At 39.1% G+C, this 15,654-nt stretch overlaps 2 protein-coding genes across 5 annotated transcripts; both read left to right on the forward strand.

Moving 5' to 3' along the window:
* Positions 1-299: 299 nt before the first annotated feature.
* On the forward strand, positions 300-4,319 carry alg5 (ALG5 dolichyl-phosphate beta-glucosyltransferase). Its single transcript, XM_020922990.2, has 10 exons — positions 300-609; positions 914-1,082; positions 1,303-1,349; positions 2,366-2,434; positions 2,511-2,603; positions 2,692-2,805; positions 2,888-2,947; positions 3,037-3,188; positions 3,279-3,364; positions 3,786-4,319. The coding sequence occupies exons 1-10, from the start codon at positions 547-549 to the stop codon at positions 3,899-3,901; spliced, it is 969 nt and encodes a 322-aa protein (XP_020778649.2). The 5' UTR covers positions 300-546; the 3' UTR covers positions 3,902-4,319.
* A 605-nt stretch (positions 4,320-4,924) lies between these two features.
* Positions 4,925-15,652, forward strand: smad9 (SMAD family member 9). Of its 4 annotated transcripts, none has more exons than XM_055148931.1 (8): positions 4,925-4,945; positions 8,849-9,346; positions 10,075-10,290; positions 10,650-10,910; positions 11,430-11,531; positions 12,116-12,337; positions 13,888-14,144; positions 15,146-15,652. In XM_055148931.1, the coding sequence occupies exons 2-8, from the start codon at positions 9,151-9,153 to the stop codon at positions 15,287-15,289; spliced, it is 1,398 nt and encodes a 465-aa protein (XP_055004906.1). In that variant the 5' UTR covers positions 4,925-4,945; positions 8,849-9,150; the 3' UTR covers positions 15,290-15,652. The 4 variants fall into 4 exon arrangements, with proteins under 4 accessions (XP_055004906.1, XP_055004905.1, XP_055004907.1 ...); XM_055148930.1 differs by lacking the exon at positions 4,925-4,945 and adding an exon at positions 6,038-6,167; XM_055148932.1 differs by lacking the exon at positions 4,925-4,945 and adding an exon at positions 6,220-6,503 and having other exon boundaries at positions 11,433-11,531.
* Positions 15,653-15,654: the final 2 nt, after the last annotated feature.

The following is a 15,654-nucleotide window of genomic DNA, read 5'->3' on the forward strand; positions in this document are numbered from 1 at the left end:
TTAAATGTTAAGTTAACTAATTGCTAGGTCTTGAGTTTCTTTCTTTCTTTTGTTATAAGGCTATATTCCTTAATGTTTGTCGCTTTTATTTGTAATGATAATTTCTTTGCATTGTATTTTTAACAGCACTATTTTTCTCCTTGGTAAAATAATGTCCCCTATCAATAACTTGTGACTAGTTTCATTTATATATTATTATAGAAAAATACTTAAATATTTACCTGAGCAAACAAACTAACATAAAACTCCTGTCCTTTAGGTGGCAGTGTGGGTTTTGTCCGTGCGCCTCCAAGTACATACTGATGATGTGTCTACAAACTGCACTTCCGCGTCTCTGCTGTGTTCAGTTGTGACTGGAGTCTAATTAGTGTCTTTCTAATGAGAATACAAGGATTTTCATTTTCATTATTTGAATTTTGGAAAGATCTATGCTGTCTTTAATTTGGACTTTAACATATTGACCACGAAGCGCGCATTGCGGGGTCTAGAGACTGGTTTGGTGCCACTTTGACCTGAGCTGTCAGTGGCTGTGAGGGTTTGTGGAAAATGGACTGTCTTTGTGAAATTGTGCAAGGTCTTGTTGCACTGGCTGTTCTGGCCTTAGCTGTGGTAAGTGCAAAATGTACCGTAATGTTGTGTTATTTGGGCTTAGGTGTGTTTGAGGTTAGGTGTTGGGGTTAGGTGTGTTTCTTTGCATTGCTATTGAGGCTGCTGAGATGGAGATGATGAGTTGGAACTTGGGCTGATGTAGTTCCCCCCCCCGTTTACGTTGCTTATGTACATACAATTGACATGATTTTATACAATTTTAACTGTATAAATTAAAGAATGTCTATATATTTTACTGTGCAGTGTGCCTCAGAAACAATGGATTCCACCTGCTCATTATTCTCTTTTTCCACTATATTTTCAGGTGTTACTGGTAGCCCATATAACTGCTGGAAAAGTGAACATGACACGCCACGAGAAAGAGAAATACTTCCTGGGTGCCACAGGGGAGAAACAGAGCTTTCCAAGTCTCCACGATCCTTTCTCCATTGAACTATCTGTAGTAGTACCAGCTTACAATGAGGAGCTGAGATGTAAGTATTTATAGCGGTGTAGTATTTGCACCATTTTGCACTGATTTAAACTATGCTAACATTATCAGCATACAGAATTTGAAGAGTAGAGAACAGTTCTCTGTGAACTTTTGTTGTTTTTCTGCTTTGAGGTTCAAGTTATTCAGGTTTCATTGCTTTCTCTTAGATATACTGAATTCAATGAATATACTGAAGCTTGTTTTTCCTGTGTCTGTTTTAGTACCTGTGATGATGGAAGAAGCCATGGATTACTTGGAGGAAAGACAGGTGCCTTCTTATTTTTACTTGTTTATTACTTATTATTTATGATGTAACATAATTTTCATATTAAAGGGCCTATATTATGTTTTTTCTCATCTGTTATAATGTTGTTTCTTCTATAATGTTGTTTTCTTCTTCTTGTGTTTTGTTTCATTCACACATGTTTAGCACACAACCCTGCATATTTAGGCTGAGTTCTTCTCTCAAACAGAAAAAAATCGTTCCACCTTGTTATGCCATGTTTTAATACAAGAAGTTCTCCGTTGTGTTTTTAAACTCCATACACCTTTACTAGATTAATTTGGATGATTTCAACCCTGGAATTGTCCATCTCAACTGAGGTAAATGTAAGCGGTTAACTGGAAAACTACTGCTTCATGACATTTCAAGGTGGAACAGAGCATTTTGAGCTTTGAAGACATAGACAGACTAATAATAAAGGACTACCAAATATGTTTGAATGAAAACAACTCTAGGTGTGCTTTTGAGGTGGTAACATTATAACATGGCTTATAGCTCACACAAGTACATTGCATCATATGGTACTTTAAGCAATAGACATATTATTATAAAACATTTCTTTTGAAATGTAGGACTGAAACAGTTGATTAATCACAATTGATTATAGTAATAATAATCAACAAATGTGGTAATTGAATATTTATCCGGGCAATAGACTTGTATCAAAATGACTTTAGAAGATATGTACATTTGGTGTTTTTGATGAAAAACTATTTTGTTTGTCAATGTGCTTCACTATAATATGGCATCAATTTGTATGGAGCCAACATCTTACCATACTTATCATAGTTACAGTTCATTTTTTACAATCTTAGTAATTGGCAGCAACTTCTTGTTTAATGTTTGTTTTATGTATGGAGTATAGGATAAGATGTCATTGCTCCTATTTATTGTCAGTTTTTTAATTGGTCTACAGAGCAAATGATGCCGAATAATTAGTATGGTTCTCTGTATTGCCAGTAGATGGCACTAGTTCACTTAATTTCTTTTGTCACCATCAGAAAAAGACCCCTTCTTTTACCTATGAGGTTATTGTGGTTGATGATGGCAGCAAAGATAAAACCACACAGGTATGAATTTAAGCTATTACATTAATTTGGTTTATTTGATTATTGTCATATTGAAAAGTCTACCTTTTACTTTCAGGTTGCAATGCAGTACACAAGGAAGTATGGTGCAGACAAAGTGCGTGTGTTGACTCTGGTGAAGAACAGGGGCAAAGGAGGAGCTGTGCGAATGGTAGATCCCACAGCTACAGCCTTATGTGTGTTTTATTTCTGATTGTATCTGAACTATATTATTATGTGTCTGTGTTATGTGCCTAAAGGGAACCCTGAGCTCCAGAGGCAGACTCATCCTGATGGCAGACGCTGATGGAGCCACAAAGTTCTGTGACATTGAGAAAGTGGAAACTGCACTGAATGAGATTAAACCAAAACCAGTGAGCTATAATATAATTCGTATTTTGATTTAATATACAATTTCATAAAGATAATTGTCTATTTTCTATTGCCGTTGTCAAGGACAATATGGCCATATCCTGTGGTTCTCGGGCTCACCTGGAGAAAGAATCTGTAGCTCAGGTAAATATCCATTTATATATGAAATATGATATTAAGGTTTTGTGTATTGAATCTGCTAATCACTAATGCTTGTATTGTTGTTCCCTTAGCGCTCTCTGTTTCGAACATTTTTGATGTTCGGCTTTCACTTCCTGGTTTGGTTCTTCTGTGTGAGAGGCATCAGGGACACACAGTGTGGATTCAAGCTTTTCACTCGAGAAGCTGCACTCAAGACATTTTCTTGTCTTCATGTTGAGCGATGGTAGGTTGCATTTTAAAAATAAATATATATCTAATGCTGCTAAATGGATTGTACAAACTTAACCCTTACCTAAGCATTATGTTTTTCTAGGGCTTTTGATGTTGAGCTTTTATACATAGCTCAGTGTTTTAAGATTCCCATTGCAGAAGTAGCTGTAAATTGGACTGAAATAGAAGGTAAGACTGCAATTGCATAATCTTTGGAATACTTAAAAGAAAAAACTGGATTTTACTTAAATGATTTGTCATAGTGTCACTATTAACTAGTAATTCAAATATGATTTAACTGAACAGAGTTCAGGTTGTGCTCTTATAACTCGAATATTAGCAGTTTGATTCCAACTTCAACTTACTTAGCACTGCTCTTGTGCCCTTATCAAAACACTAGTACCATAAACAGTATATATATGAGATATAAACATGGTCTATGCTCTATGGTCTTTATCCCCCTTGCCGACATATTTAAGATGTATGTGTGGGATTAGTGCTGGACATAGAGGCTGTTAGCTAGACTGTGATTGTCAAGTCTGACTAAAACTATTGGGTTGCTTGTCTATAATCTTTATATTTTTAATTATGTTGTTTTATATATTCCCAGGATCCAAACTGGTCCCGTTTTGGAGTTGGCTGCAGATGGGGAGAGACCTAGTTTTCATTCGACTGCGCTACATCACAGGTGCATGGAAACTGCAGCCAGCACTAAAGACTGATTAGCCATAAACAATTCCACAAACCTGTGAGGGGCCTTTTATAATGGCCGATAAGCCTTAAGAAGGGAGTCAACAACTATGTCTTGTCAACGTCAATCAACAAGCAAGAACATGTCTTATTCATAAAATTGTAAGATGTGCATTCTTACCACAGTTGTAGGATTCTCATGGTGTACAAATGCTGGCTTGTGATGGTCACCGTTACACGCACACTGCTGTTTACAGCACTGACTGAGTTACTTACTGTATATTTTTGGCCAATCAAGTTGTTTTGGGTGTCTTGGTAATGAAATGTGAGGGATAAGATGAATCAAGCCCCTGGTAGGGGCATCAGATGTTATTGTTGCTGTTGGGGAATGTAGCTGAGAACTGTGGTAAAGTGAAGGACTGAAACCGTGATTAAAAGTTAAAATATGATAGTCCTTGTTGGCTCACATTGCCTATTATGAAAATGGTTTGTGTGTGTGTGTGTGTGTGTGTGTGTGTGTGTGGTGTGGTGGGGGGGGGGTCCGTCAGTCTACCCCTGGGCAGTTGCGGCTACAGTAGTGGCATAAAGTGCATTACAAGTGTATGTCGTTATTATGTAAAGCGATAGTAAATATAAGTCATAATAGAGTATATCCTGTATATTTGTCCACATTTCCAGGACTTGTGTTAATTTGTTGTTAAAACTGGTTTTACTTGTTTATTTCTTAAAATAATATAAATCCGATCTAGCGATTATTTCAGACGTTTGGATTGTTCCAGTGAAGAGTGTAAAGTACGTTTTGATCTAAATCTAATGTGGACATTGTTTTGCTTTTTTGTGGTTGGGGTAGTTGAAGATCCCTCTATAAGACTGTGCTCTTGTGTAAGTCTGAGGTCAGATGATGCGGATGTCTCTCGGGCCCCAGAGCCCCGCGGGGCGCATCCTGTTTGTGTCCGCTCTGCGCCTGTCTACGCGCGGACAGAGGACACTGTCCACAGGAACGTGGTTGAGTTTGTTATAAATGGAATTGAATTCCACTCTGTCTCCACGAGGCCGATGCTACTGTACTCTTGTACACAGGTAACATGGGAAAATGTAGCGCAGCATTTGACAGTTCAACAAATTGCCCAGCACTAAACATAGGCTAAAGCATTAACACAGTATAGGGTTTAACCCGTGGGTCTTGAACTTGACTCGTTGGCTCATGTGTAGATGACCCAAGGGGCTGATGCCCAGAAGCCCGTGCGCGCGCGCCCTTGAGGACAGTACCCGGGGCCAGCGGGGCTAAGGGCCGGACCCTTCTGTGACACATCAGAAGGCCATCCAATGATGCATATGGGTGCAGCACCTGGTGATCGGAAAAATCGTATGTTTTGCCCAGATCCCCTGGGTGCACCTACTTTGAGCTGGAGTATTGTTACGATCCGCAGCAGTTGCTGTAAACTGTGAAAATGTCAAACTTGTAGACTCACTGTCGCCAGACGGTTGCGTCATTAACTGGACCAGTCACGGCACTCCCAATAAAGGCGCGTATCCATCCGCAGTGACACACTTCTGTGGCTCCTGGGGCATTGTGGCGGCCTGTCAGGCTTAATGCGCAGAGATTGATCTGAGATTGTATTTTTGATTGACACATAAATGAAGAGTTAGAATGTTAGAGTTCCGAGTCTTTCTAACCCCAAGAGCGCAGCCCTGATTACTTCCAGTGCCCGTGTCTAATCTATAAAGACATTAAGCAAAAAATTTATCAATGAAAATCATAATTCGTAATAGATTAAGCAGATGATTCAATTAGCCTATTATGTACACTTTTCTTTGAGAATGCCTCATAGACAGATATAGATACTTGGGGGGAAAAGAGAGATGAGGTGATTCTTTAAATGTGCAAATACTCTTAAAAACTATCAGGAGACGGCACAGGAGACACTTTTTGTCCATCTCTCCTTGCATAGTTGGCAGTTGCCAGTTCCGCTCCATAGTTCTAGCCTATTGGCCTGTGTGGACAGAACAGGTGTGATTGTTTTCTCTGCCCTAAAGCCACTTCAGTCTAATTGAGCATGGCTCAGGTGGCGCGCGTTCACGCTCGCGCGCACATTCACGTTCAATGTAAAATCCCTGAAATCCCGTGAAAGCTCCTGGAGGGGGAGGCGGAGGGATCCACGGCAGGCGCTGCGGTTCCAGCCAGGCTGACGCCGCGGAGGCTGTGTGGCGCTCGGCTGAAGGAGGAGTGGAGGCTCGGCTCCGAGAGCTCAACCCTGCGTCAAAAGAACTTGTACGCACATAACTGAGGAAGAGCTTACAAGTGAGTTTCAAAAGAATAACATGGGATTAAAACAAACCCTGGTAGGAATGTGATCTGATTCTGAATTTAACTGTGATAGTGACTGACTAACTATCTGCAAGTCGCTTATTATCAACCTACACCGCTTAAATAGGCCTTACGGTAAAGTGGGTATCTTTATTGTGAAAGGCATATCCGCTCGCAGCCTGTTTTGCCGCTCATTTGACTTCAGACTGAAACATCAACAGTCCCTCGCGGTCCGTGGACACACACCTCCTGCGTGTGGCGGTACGCGAGGAGCCGCTCTGACCTGCAGCTGGACCCGCCGTCTGCGCGCACTTGTCAGCATCAGCGCAGGTGAGAGGACAATTTCTAAAACACTTTAGAAACATTAGGCTATTAAAACTTGGAGTCATGTTTTAGTTTACTTCTTAACTTTTTAATTAGTAGTAGTCTTATATTCCGGTTTAGGCTAGTTAGGCTACTTATTGTGTACATTACGTAAACCTTAAGCGTATACCACTTTTCGTTTATTGTTTCTATATTAACTACTAGGTACCTATTAGTATAAATTTGTGTAATTACTTACACACTTAGCCTTTATCCACTTCTGACGTTTTGACTTGCACCAACCTCGTGCCGTCAAGGTGCGTTAGACATTTGGCGTCTGTCCAAGTCTCGTGGAGGCGTGAGCGCTCACTGTGGCAGTAGTAAGAGGAAACTGGCGTGTTTACTTTTTTGGGAAGGGGTGTCCTGGCGATAAAGCATTAGGTAATTAGCCTATCTGAGTCTGCAGACTGAGTGACGCCAGACTCAATAAAAGCAGCGCTAGCAGCAGTGGACCGGTGCCGCATTGAGCCGTGCGTTTTTTCTACTGTCACTGAAAACCTCAGCTGTCTCCCTCTCTGCAGGTCTCTGTTTGTCTGCGCACAAGTGAACTACCGCTTTGTGCCTCATGGTTTTGGATTTGCTTTCACTTTTGAGGCAGTGAGTTTACTGTTTTGACATTGCATAGACTACTTATAAATAATCATACTGAATAATCATCTTTAACGCAATAGCCCACTAAGTGCTCTGACTCTTATCTACCACAGAAGTCCAGGGCTTCTTGTCACAAAGAAAATGACGTATGATAACATGACTGTGTCTGAACTCTAGCCAACAAAAATATTATCATAGGAACATTATTGTTCTTGAAGTATTTTCTGTGTGTGTGGTGCCTTAAAACAAACCAGGACTGAAATTAAGAAAACTTGAGCCAGGTCACCATTTTACGTACCTTTCTACCATTTGATGCTGTTTGAAATCAGTGTTAAATAAGGCATAACAGTATAAAACAAATGCAGGATTTGCTTAATTCATTCATCTGTCTTTCTTTCTCACCCATGCCCCTCAGTCTTCCTTTCTCTCTACCTCTCCCCCCTTTGTCTCTATTGACCCCCCCACCCTTTCTGTCTTCTCCAGTCTCTCCTTTTCTGCTGCCCTCTCTTTCTACTCTCTCTCCTCTTCTCTTTCCCTTTCTCATCTCTGTCTCTCTCTCCTTCTCCCCTCTGCCTCTCGCTCTCTCTCCTTCTCCCTCCCTCTGTCTCTCTTTCTTTCTTTCTCTTTCCCTCTCCTTCTCTCTCTCCCTGCCCTCCCTCCTGTCCTATCCTGTGATGTGTGCTGGCCAGACAGTTTGGCTCCTGGGCGTCAGTGGCATGATCATAGAAACAGAGGCCAGAGAGGACATTCCTCATTGTTGGTGAATCTAGAAATCATCTGGCCCCTCTGCTCTGTCTGAAAGCCCTGTGGAGATGTGGCTCATGCACATGCAGCGTAATAGCAATGTAATGCAATAAACCTATGCCAATCTTTTGATAAGTACACCTTTATTAGCTTTATTGTCATCGTCATCCTGATTTATTTTGGTTCACGTTCAGAGCTGACCATTTGAGGTCACATAGTCTAGAGACAATTTCAAGACCAAAAAATGGGTAATGAGAAATAACTTAAATGGTAATTGTTGTAAAAGTGTTGCTATCTTAAAATAACAACTAATTACTCAGCAGATAAAATGCTGATGATTTGTGTCATAAAAACTATTTAGTTATCAAGTCTTCAATTAGGATACAGTTGCAGGGAGAGGATCCATAGTTAGGCAATGTGGTAAATGAAAGTAATAATATATAATTTATAGCTAATTATAAGGTAAATAATCTGAACCACAATATGGCTACAATAAGACTTGTTTCCTAAGATACATGTGAATCTTAATGAGTTTTGTATTAAACAGAATTTTTGTTCATTAAAAACAATGACTGCTGATAGCTGAGCTATTAAACAACCATTAGACTATCATAGAGAAAACAAATGACAATCAATAAGTGCTTATAGACACATTTTGGTTGGAGGGAAACAGTTCAAATAAGTTTTCCAGCCTTCATGAACTTTTTATATATAATTCAAGTACAGATGAAGATAGCATTTTAATCTACATAACCTTGTTAAAGTTCAGCAATTGTCAAAGTCCTTTCCTTAACATTCTTTAATTTGTTTAGGCAGTGAAGAAGCAGTACAGTGGATTTTTTGGGGGCTTTCATAAATATACCTTATGCTGTAACCTGCTGTAATTATTATTATTATTTTTATTTTATCTTACTGACTTCATCACTGTTACCAATGTGTATTTGTCTCTGCTCAGACATAGTCTTTTCTCTTGGCAGATGGTTGAAATTGGATCTGGACTTCTGACTGTGTGAAGACTAACCTTGGCTGTGGGACGCCCCATATCAAGAGCCCTCTTAGCCCCCTTTTAACTCTCTCACCCCTGTCCCCTCTGTGACTGCACACGGAGGGGATTTAGCCCTGTCCTCTGGCTGCGCTCCAACTGCACTGCTCAACTCAGCGGATACCAGCCACTGTTTACATAGCCTTACTACCTCTCTTCTCCAGGCATATCCTCATTTATACTGCAGCGTCCCCAAGTGAACCCTTATCCACTTTGAATCCCTTCACCTATCTCACCATGAACTCCTCAGCCTCCATCACGTCCCTGTTCTCCTTCACCAGCCCCGCGGTGAAGCGCCTGCTAGGCTGGAAGCAGGGGGATGAGGAGGAGAAATGGGCGGAGAAGGCTGTGGACTCACTGGTGAAGAAACTCAAGAAGAAGAAAGGAGCCATGGAGGAGCTGGAGAAGGCTCTGAGTTGTCCTGGGCAACCAAGTGTGTATTAAGTGTTTTGTGTATTTAAGGGTGTGCTCACATTAAAAATTCAGACTAAACCTGGGCTAGACTAGGACAAAACAGAAGAGGGCTTATCCAAGTTTGCATCTGGACTAAACTAGGCCTAAATCAGCAATAAACAACTTTTTTTTTTTTTGTTTTTTTTTTTTAGATTTTTAATATAGTACAAATATTGTAGCCTTGGCTTTCAAGAGGATATGTCTAGCACAGTAGCACTGGATGATTAATAACTTTATTTATCAGTCAAAAATAATGTGTTACATTGTACACACTCCAGATTATTTTGTGAAGGAAATTGCTAAAAGAACATGAAAATACAGGCATATTTGGTGTGGTTGTTTTTTTTAAAGCTGCATCATGTAACTTTTCAGGCTAAGGGTCGGTCAGCTTGTTGTCTTCTTGTGCATGTAATCAGTTTACTTTGAATGTTCTTCAATTTGGCATTAAACTTGCTCTATCTCCATGGAGACAAGCAAATGATTCCACCAAAGCAAGTTACAGGTCAGATCTGTGGTGAGGCAAGCCCCCTCACAGTAAGAATGCATTTTCTGATAAATAAAAACACTTACAGCTAAGTAAATAAGATTAGACTGCAGTTTTTAGGGGTTTTTTTGGTTGTTTTTTTTTGTTTTTGTGAGTTTTTAATAGCTGAGTAACCAATAGATATTGCATTTATAATAAGAGATATTTTTATGTGTTCCTTGCAGGTAAGTGTGTGACTATCCCGCGCTCTCTAGATGGGCGCCTGCAGGTGTCCCACAGAAAAGGCCTCCCTCATGTGATCTACTGCCGCGTGTGGCGCTGGCCTGATCTGCAGTCTCACCACGAGCTCAAGGCTCTGGACTGCTGTGAGTTTCCCTTTGGATCCAAACAGAAGGATATCTGTGTCAACCCCTACCACTACAGGCGCGTGGAGACACCAGGTACACTCAAACATGTACTCAAATTTAAACAAAGACCACTTTAAACTAAGATTTTACATAATTATCAGGTTAAGCTTCTTTTTTTTTTTCAAACTTTGTGAGTACAGCAGGAGACAAAGTTCCTAGTAGGGCTGCAATAATGAATGTGAATATACCAGAAAGGTTACATTGTGCAATTTTAATGTAATCATGCTATAGACCTGGACAGTTGTGCTTATGCTGTTCATCTTTGACTTCATTATAGTTTAGTCCATTAAATGTTTTAATACATATTGTTTTGAGGTACTTTGGAATATAATCTTTCTAAACAATTTAATCCATAAAAACCCTTCCCCCTTTCTTTTATTTGCATCTTTCAGTGCTGCCCCCTGTGTTGGTCCCACGCCACAGCGAGTTCAACCCTCAGCACAGTCTTTTGGCCAAGTTCAGAAACGCCTCTCTCCACAATGAGCCTCTGATGCCCCAAAACGCCACCTACCCCGACTCTTTCCCGCCTCTGCCCTGTGCCTCGTTCACCTCCCCTTCCCCTTCGTCCTCTCTCGCCCAGTCGCCCAACCCACAGAGCTTCCCCAACTCCCCCAGCAGCTCAGCGGAACCCGGGAGCCCATATCACATCGCAGGTAGGAGAGGAGTCTATTCACTGCAACAAATGAATTTCTAGATAAGTTAAAATCACTTCAGTTCAGGCTTTTAATCTTAATCTTGTTGTTTTGACTATAAAATGTATTTACGCGATGAACCACTTAGATAATTTCACTTGTTTTCAAATGTGGCTGACTTGTTTCAGTACATTACTTTTTATTTCTGTTTGTTGTCCTAGTTGCCCAAATGAATATTGAGCGAATATTGAAAACACAATTTAATTTAATAATTTGGGTAAAAAAAATATAATTTCTCCACTGGCAATGTGGAGTAAATATAATTTTCTAAAAACTAAATCTAAAAATATCTCAAAACTAAATTGGCAGAAATGTTATGAGAATGTGTTTTATCTCACATAAACAATAAAATCTCCAGTCAGAACTATTCAAATACAGGTTATAATTCTGAATTCAAGCCATTTTAACCAATGATAGATTCTTTTTCTTGCAGTGGAAGAAACTGAATACAACTAAAGACATATTTTGATGTGTTTTTAGCAGAGACTCCGCCCCCTCCCTACAGTATGATGGAGACCAATCCACAGGAGGACGTGAAGCCCCCAGAGACCACCAAACTCACATTTTCTGCTCCACACAGAGGTAACCACTAATTTTATATAATTTATAATAAATTTATATAATAAATGTAATAATATATACATATAAAGTGATATATAATGTATAGGTCATATATGAAATATAAACAAAAATAAGAAAAAATTAAACATGGATTTTATTCATTGAGTAGTACACAAAGTGAAATATTTCAAGATGGGAAAAAAATATTTTTTGCAAAAAAACAAAAACACCTACATTTCCCTCTACATTTACTTATTTGAAACTAAAGTTGAGTGTTGAGATTTGATGAATGAGCAATGGAATCATGTTTTTATTGCATTAAACTGATTAAACTTTTTAAAACACTACTACGAAATTACTCACCTTCACTGTCTTTGCAAATTAATTCTTTGTAGATTTATTTGCCTCTGTTTATGGTCTTGTAAAATTGGATCAATGTTACGAGCTGACCCCGTCCAAAGTCACCTTGAGATTTCTTCACCTCACCTCGGGCCAAGTTTTACTGTATTATATAAAATACATTCTTATTTTATTAGAAAAACAACAATTCTCATTTATATATCTGTAAATGTTTTCTGACTAATCACTACTCCGCTCTTGTGCAGATTTACGGCCTGTATGTTACGAGGAGCCGGAGTACTGGTGCTCTATAGCCTATTACGAGCTGAATAACCGCGTGGGGGAGACGTTCCACGCCTCGTCCCGCAGCGTTTTGGTGGACGGATTCACCGACCCATCCAACAACAAGAACCGCTTCTGCCTCGGGCTCCTGTCCAACGTCAACCGCAATTCCACCATCGAACACACGCGGCGCCATATTGGGAAAGGTAAGAATGAAGCACTTTTTGATGTTTTTCAAAAGTCATAGTAGTATATAGTAGCATGCACAATTAAACATTTACATGAGACTGTTTGAATTTGCAAAAATTGATCTACATTACTTACTTAATATTACTCTATATTCTGAGCTATATTATAATGTTGTATCTTCACAAACATTCCTGGAGTTATGTTTTGTTTCATTCACACATGTACACTCAAACCCTGCATATTTAGGATGAGTTCTTCTCTAAAATTTAAGACACTTTATTCCACCTTGTGATGTAAAAATAGTGCTCCACAATGTTTTTAAACTCATTACGCCTTCACTAGAATAATTTGGATAATTTAAGCACTGAATGATGAGTCTCTACTGAACAAAAGGTACAGGTATATAACTGTAAACTTGAAAACTATTACATAACATCACAAGGTGGAACAGAGAATATGACATTTAGAGATGTAGACAGACTAATAATTAAGGGTTACTCAAACATGTGTAAATGAAAAAACACAACTCCAGATATATTTTTGATGAGATAGCAGTAAAATAATATGGCTTAAAGCTCACAAGAGTCAGTTTTGTAATACAGGACCTTAAGTGCTTATACCTTTGTCGATGTGTAAAATATGGTTCCCCTTGTTGTAGACCACTTGAGCTGGGGGAGACTGGCGCCTGCTGTACTTGATGTGGACATGTTTTGAGACAGAATACATGATAAGAAACACTTGGGCAGACCTGATATTTACAGTATAGCATGAAAGAAATACACATTGATAAAAATAGTGTACCATTTACCCCTCAACACAGTAGTAATCGTGTTACTCTTGGGAGGCAAAGTCATGTTTATTCAATCCCATGCTTTTGTAGTGCAGATATGAACCTTCTGTTGGACACAGACAGTAAACAGTACAGTGTGATAACAGTGACATCAAGGCTAGAGTCAATGGGACAAAAGCCAAGTCTGGCCTCTATTATAGCACAATGGTGCTTATTCAAACGTCTTTTAATGGAGTATTAACAATAGCATTAAGTTTTGTTTTTCCTGTACAAGAAATAATATTCACTTTGTTGGCACTGCAGTTTTTTCTGGTTGAGAATACTTGCACTATGTTAACTACTTAAAGGCCCTAGAATAAATATATTGTATTAGCCACTCTTGAGGTCAAAAGAAGTCTGAGTGCTGTGCATCTAATTATGAAGTGTTTTGTTGTCCAATAATCAGAAAGGAATAGCTTTGTACCACTGCAAACCATTTAAAATGAAGTAGTTCTATTTTTCATGTTTTTAAGGCAGTAAAAATCAGGTACAGCACCTTTAATGCTTCATTTAAGAGTAAGAATGGTGGTGCAGCAGTAGTTTTGGGGGTTAAGCCTTTCCCCGAGGACCTGAGCATAACCATTCAAATCAAAGTTTAGATAACGGCCTAATTACCCAGTGGTCGCAACTGGAAGGGCATCTGCTGTAAAGAAAATGAAAATTGCTGTGTGAATGGTGGACAAATAAACAAGTTTTTCTTAATAAGACTTGATAACTTGACTTATTTTTCATTTTCAGGCCTGCATCTTTACTACGTGGGGGGTGAAGTGTATGCAGAGTGCCTGAGTGACAGCAGTATCTTTGTCCAAAGTAGAAACTGTAACTTCCAGCACGGTTTCCACGCCACCACAGTCTGTAAGATCCCCAGTGGCTGCAGCCTCAAGATCTTCAATAACCAGCTGTTCGCTCAGCTCCTGGCCCAGTCTGTGAACCACGGCTTTGAGGTGGTCTACGAACTCACCAAGATGTGTACTATCCGCATGAGCTTCGTCAAGGTAACTGCAATTCATCCAGAAATATTTTTTTCCACCATGTTGGGAGATTTAGGGATGTTTTTATTAGATGCACTAAAAAGGAAAGTTACCTAATTATTTGGAAGCACAAGTGTGTTTTAAGATTTTTTATCAAATTATTCCCTCAGTAGACTTGATTTAAAGGTGCAGTAATGTCTCTGTGGAGGCTAATTTGAAGGCAAAGCAATAACATCTCCATCGAGAGAAGCAGGTAGCGAACCAGAACAGTTACATGATGCACTTTCAACTCAGATAATGTATAATTTGGTGAGTTTTTTTAGAATTATTGTGTAAACATGCACATGTACATACATCTCAGCTTTTTGCAGTCATTGCTAATCTGCCTTTCAAATTTGACTCACTCTTAGGCAGTGTTGGGGAAATCAGTTTGAAAAAGTAATTAGTTATCCATTATTAATTGCTTCTTAAACATGTAATATTTTACACTACTTAGTTACTTATTTACATTACTTTGGAATTATATTATCGGTGGTATTGTATAAATGAATTGAATATGTGCTTTTATGTTTTATTAAAGACACATTAAATAGAGATAAACAACTAATGAGTTGCTTAAACTGTCCCAAATGGCATCACACCAATAAAAGAAATGAGTAACATCTGCACCATGGTGCTACAATCTAATTCTCTCTGCCTCTGAGCTGGTTATTTAACAGCACAAGTCAAGCCTATGGGTAACTAAATAACTATGTATTCTGTAACTGTAATTTCATTATAAGTGTTTTCACTGTAATGCATTACTAAATTACTCCTATCTCTGCTACTGGAAAGTATGTTGTTGCTAATTGTTATTGAATATTTCAATATTGGGGCATCTTCATTGACAAAAATACACATTTTTGATCAATGTACAATATTATCCCTAGATATAGCCCATTCTTACACTTGTTCATCTATGTAAGAGTTGAGTAGTGGCCTCAGCTGTTAACATCCACTATAGATTCATGTTGCTTTTCTTATAGGGCTGGGGAGCAGAGTACCACAGACAGGATGTGACTAGCACCCCCTGCTGGATTGAGGTCCACCTGCACGGGCCGCTTCAGTGGCTGGATAAGGTCCTAACACAGATGGGATCTCCTCACAACCCCATCTCCTCAGTCTCATGAGACAAAAGCACTTGGGCCAGTTCAGATGTTTTACCATCTACTGTTCCTGTTCTACTGTCATTTCAACACATCTCAAAATGCTGACCTGCTTTGTCCCATTTTGCTGTACAACCATGAAAGTGCATTTAGTTTTGCTATTTATAGTACTCCATAGATGAAAGCTGCATATTTATAACTTCAAAGTCTACTCTTGTTACCATTGGCACAAAAAGCTGCACTCCAAAACAACTGAAACCGGGTACTTTAGGTACTGAATATGTCGTTACTGTAGCTGGGACTGTTTTACTGTGTTCTGTTATTTACGCTTGTTGATGTAATGTATTATTTTTACTTCTATTAAATATGATTTTCTTTAAAAAACAATA

This window comes from Boleophthalmus pectinirostris, unplaced genomic scaffold (assembly GCF_026225935.1).
Source record: "Boleophthalmus pectinirostris isolate CB_2022bp ecotype Guang Dong unplaced genomic scaffold, ASM2622593v1 HiC_scaffold_12, whole genome shotgun sequence".
In the NCBI taxonomy this organism is placed as follows: domain Eukaryota; kingdom Metazoa; phylum Chordata; class Actinopteri; order Gobiiformes; family Gobiidae; genus Boleophthalmus; species Boleophthalmus pectinirostris.

Coding starts and splice junctions, on each gene's coding strand:
- smad9 (XM_055148931.1), top strand. CDS start 9,151: ATGAACTCCTCAGCCTCCATCACGTCCCTGTTCTCCTTCACCAGCCCC. Junction 11,532..12,115: donor ATTTTCTGCTCCACACAGAG/GTAACCACTAAT, acceptor GCTCTTGTGCAG/ATTTACGGCCTGTATGTTAC. Junction 14,145..15,145: donor TCCGCATGAGCTTCGTCAAG/GTAACTGCAATT, acceptor CTTTTCTTATAG/GGCTGGGGAGCAGAGTACCA.
- alg5 (XM_020922990.2), top strand. CDS start 547: ATGGACTGTCTTTGTGAAATTGTGCAAGGTCTTGTTGCACTGGCTGTT. Junction 2,435..2,510: donor GCAAAGATAAAACCACACAG/GTATGAATTTAA, acceptor TTTTACTTTCAG/GTTGCAATGCAGTACACAAG. Junction 3,365..3,785: donor AAATTGGACTGAAATAGAAG/GTAAGACTGCAA, acceptor ATATATTCCCAG/GATCCAAACTGGTCCCGTTT.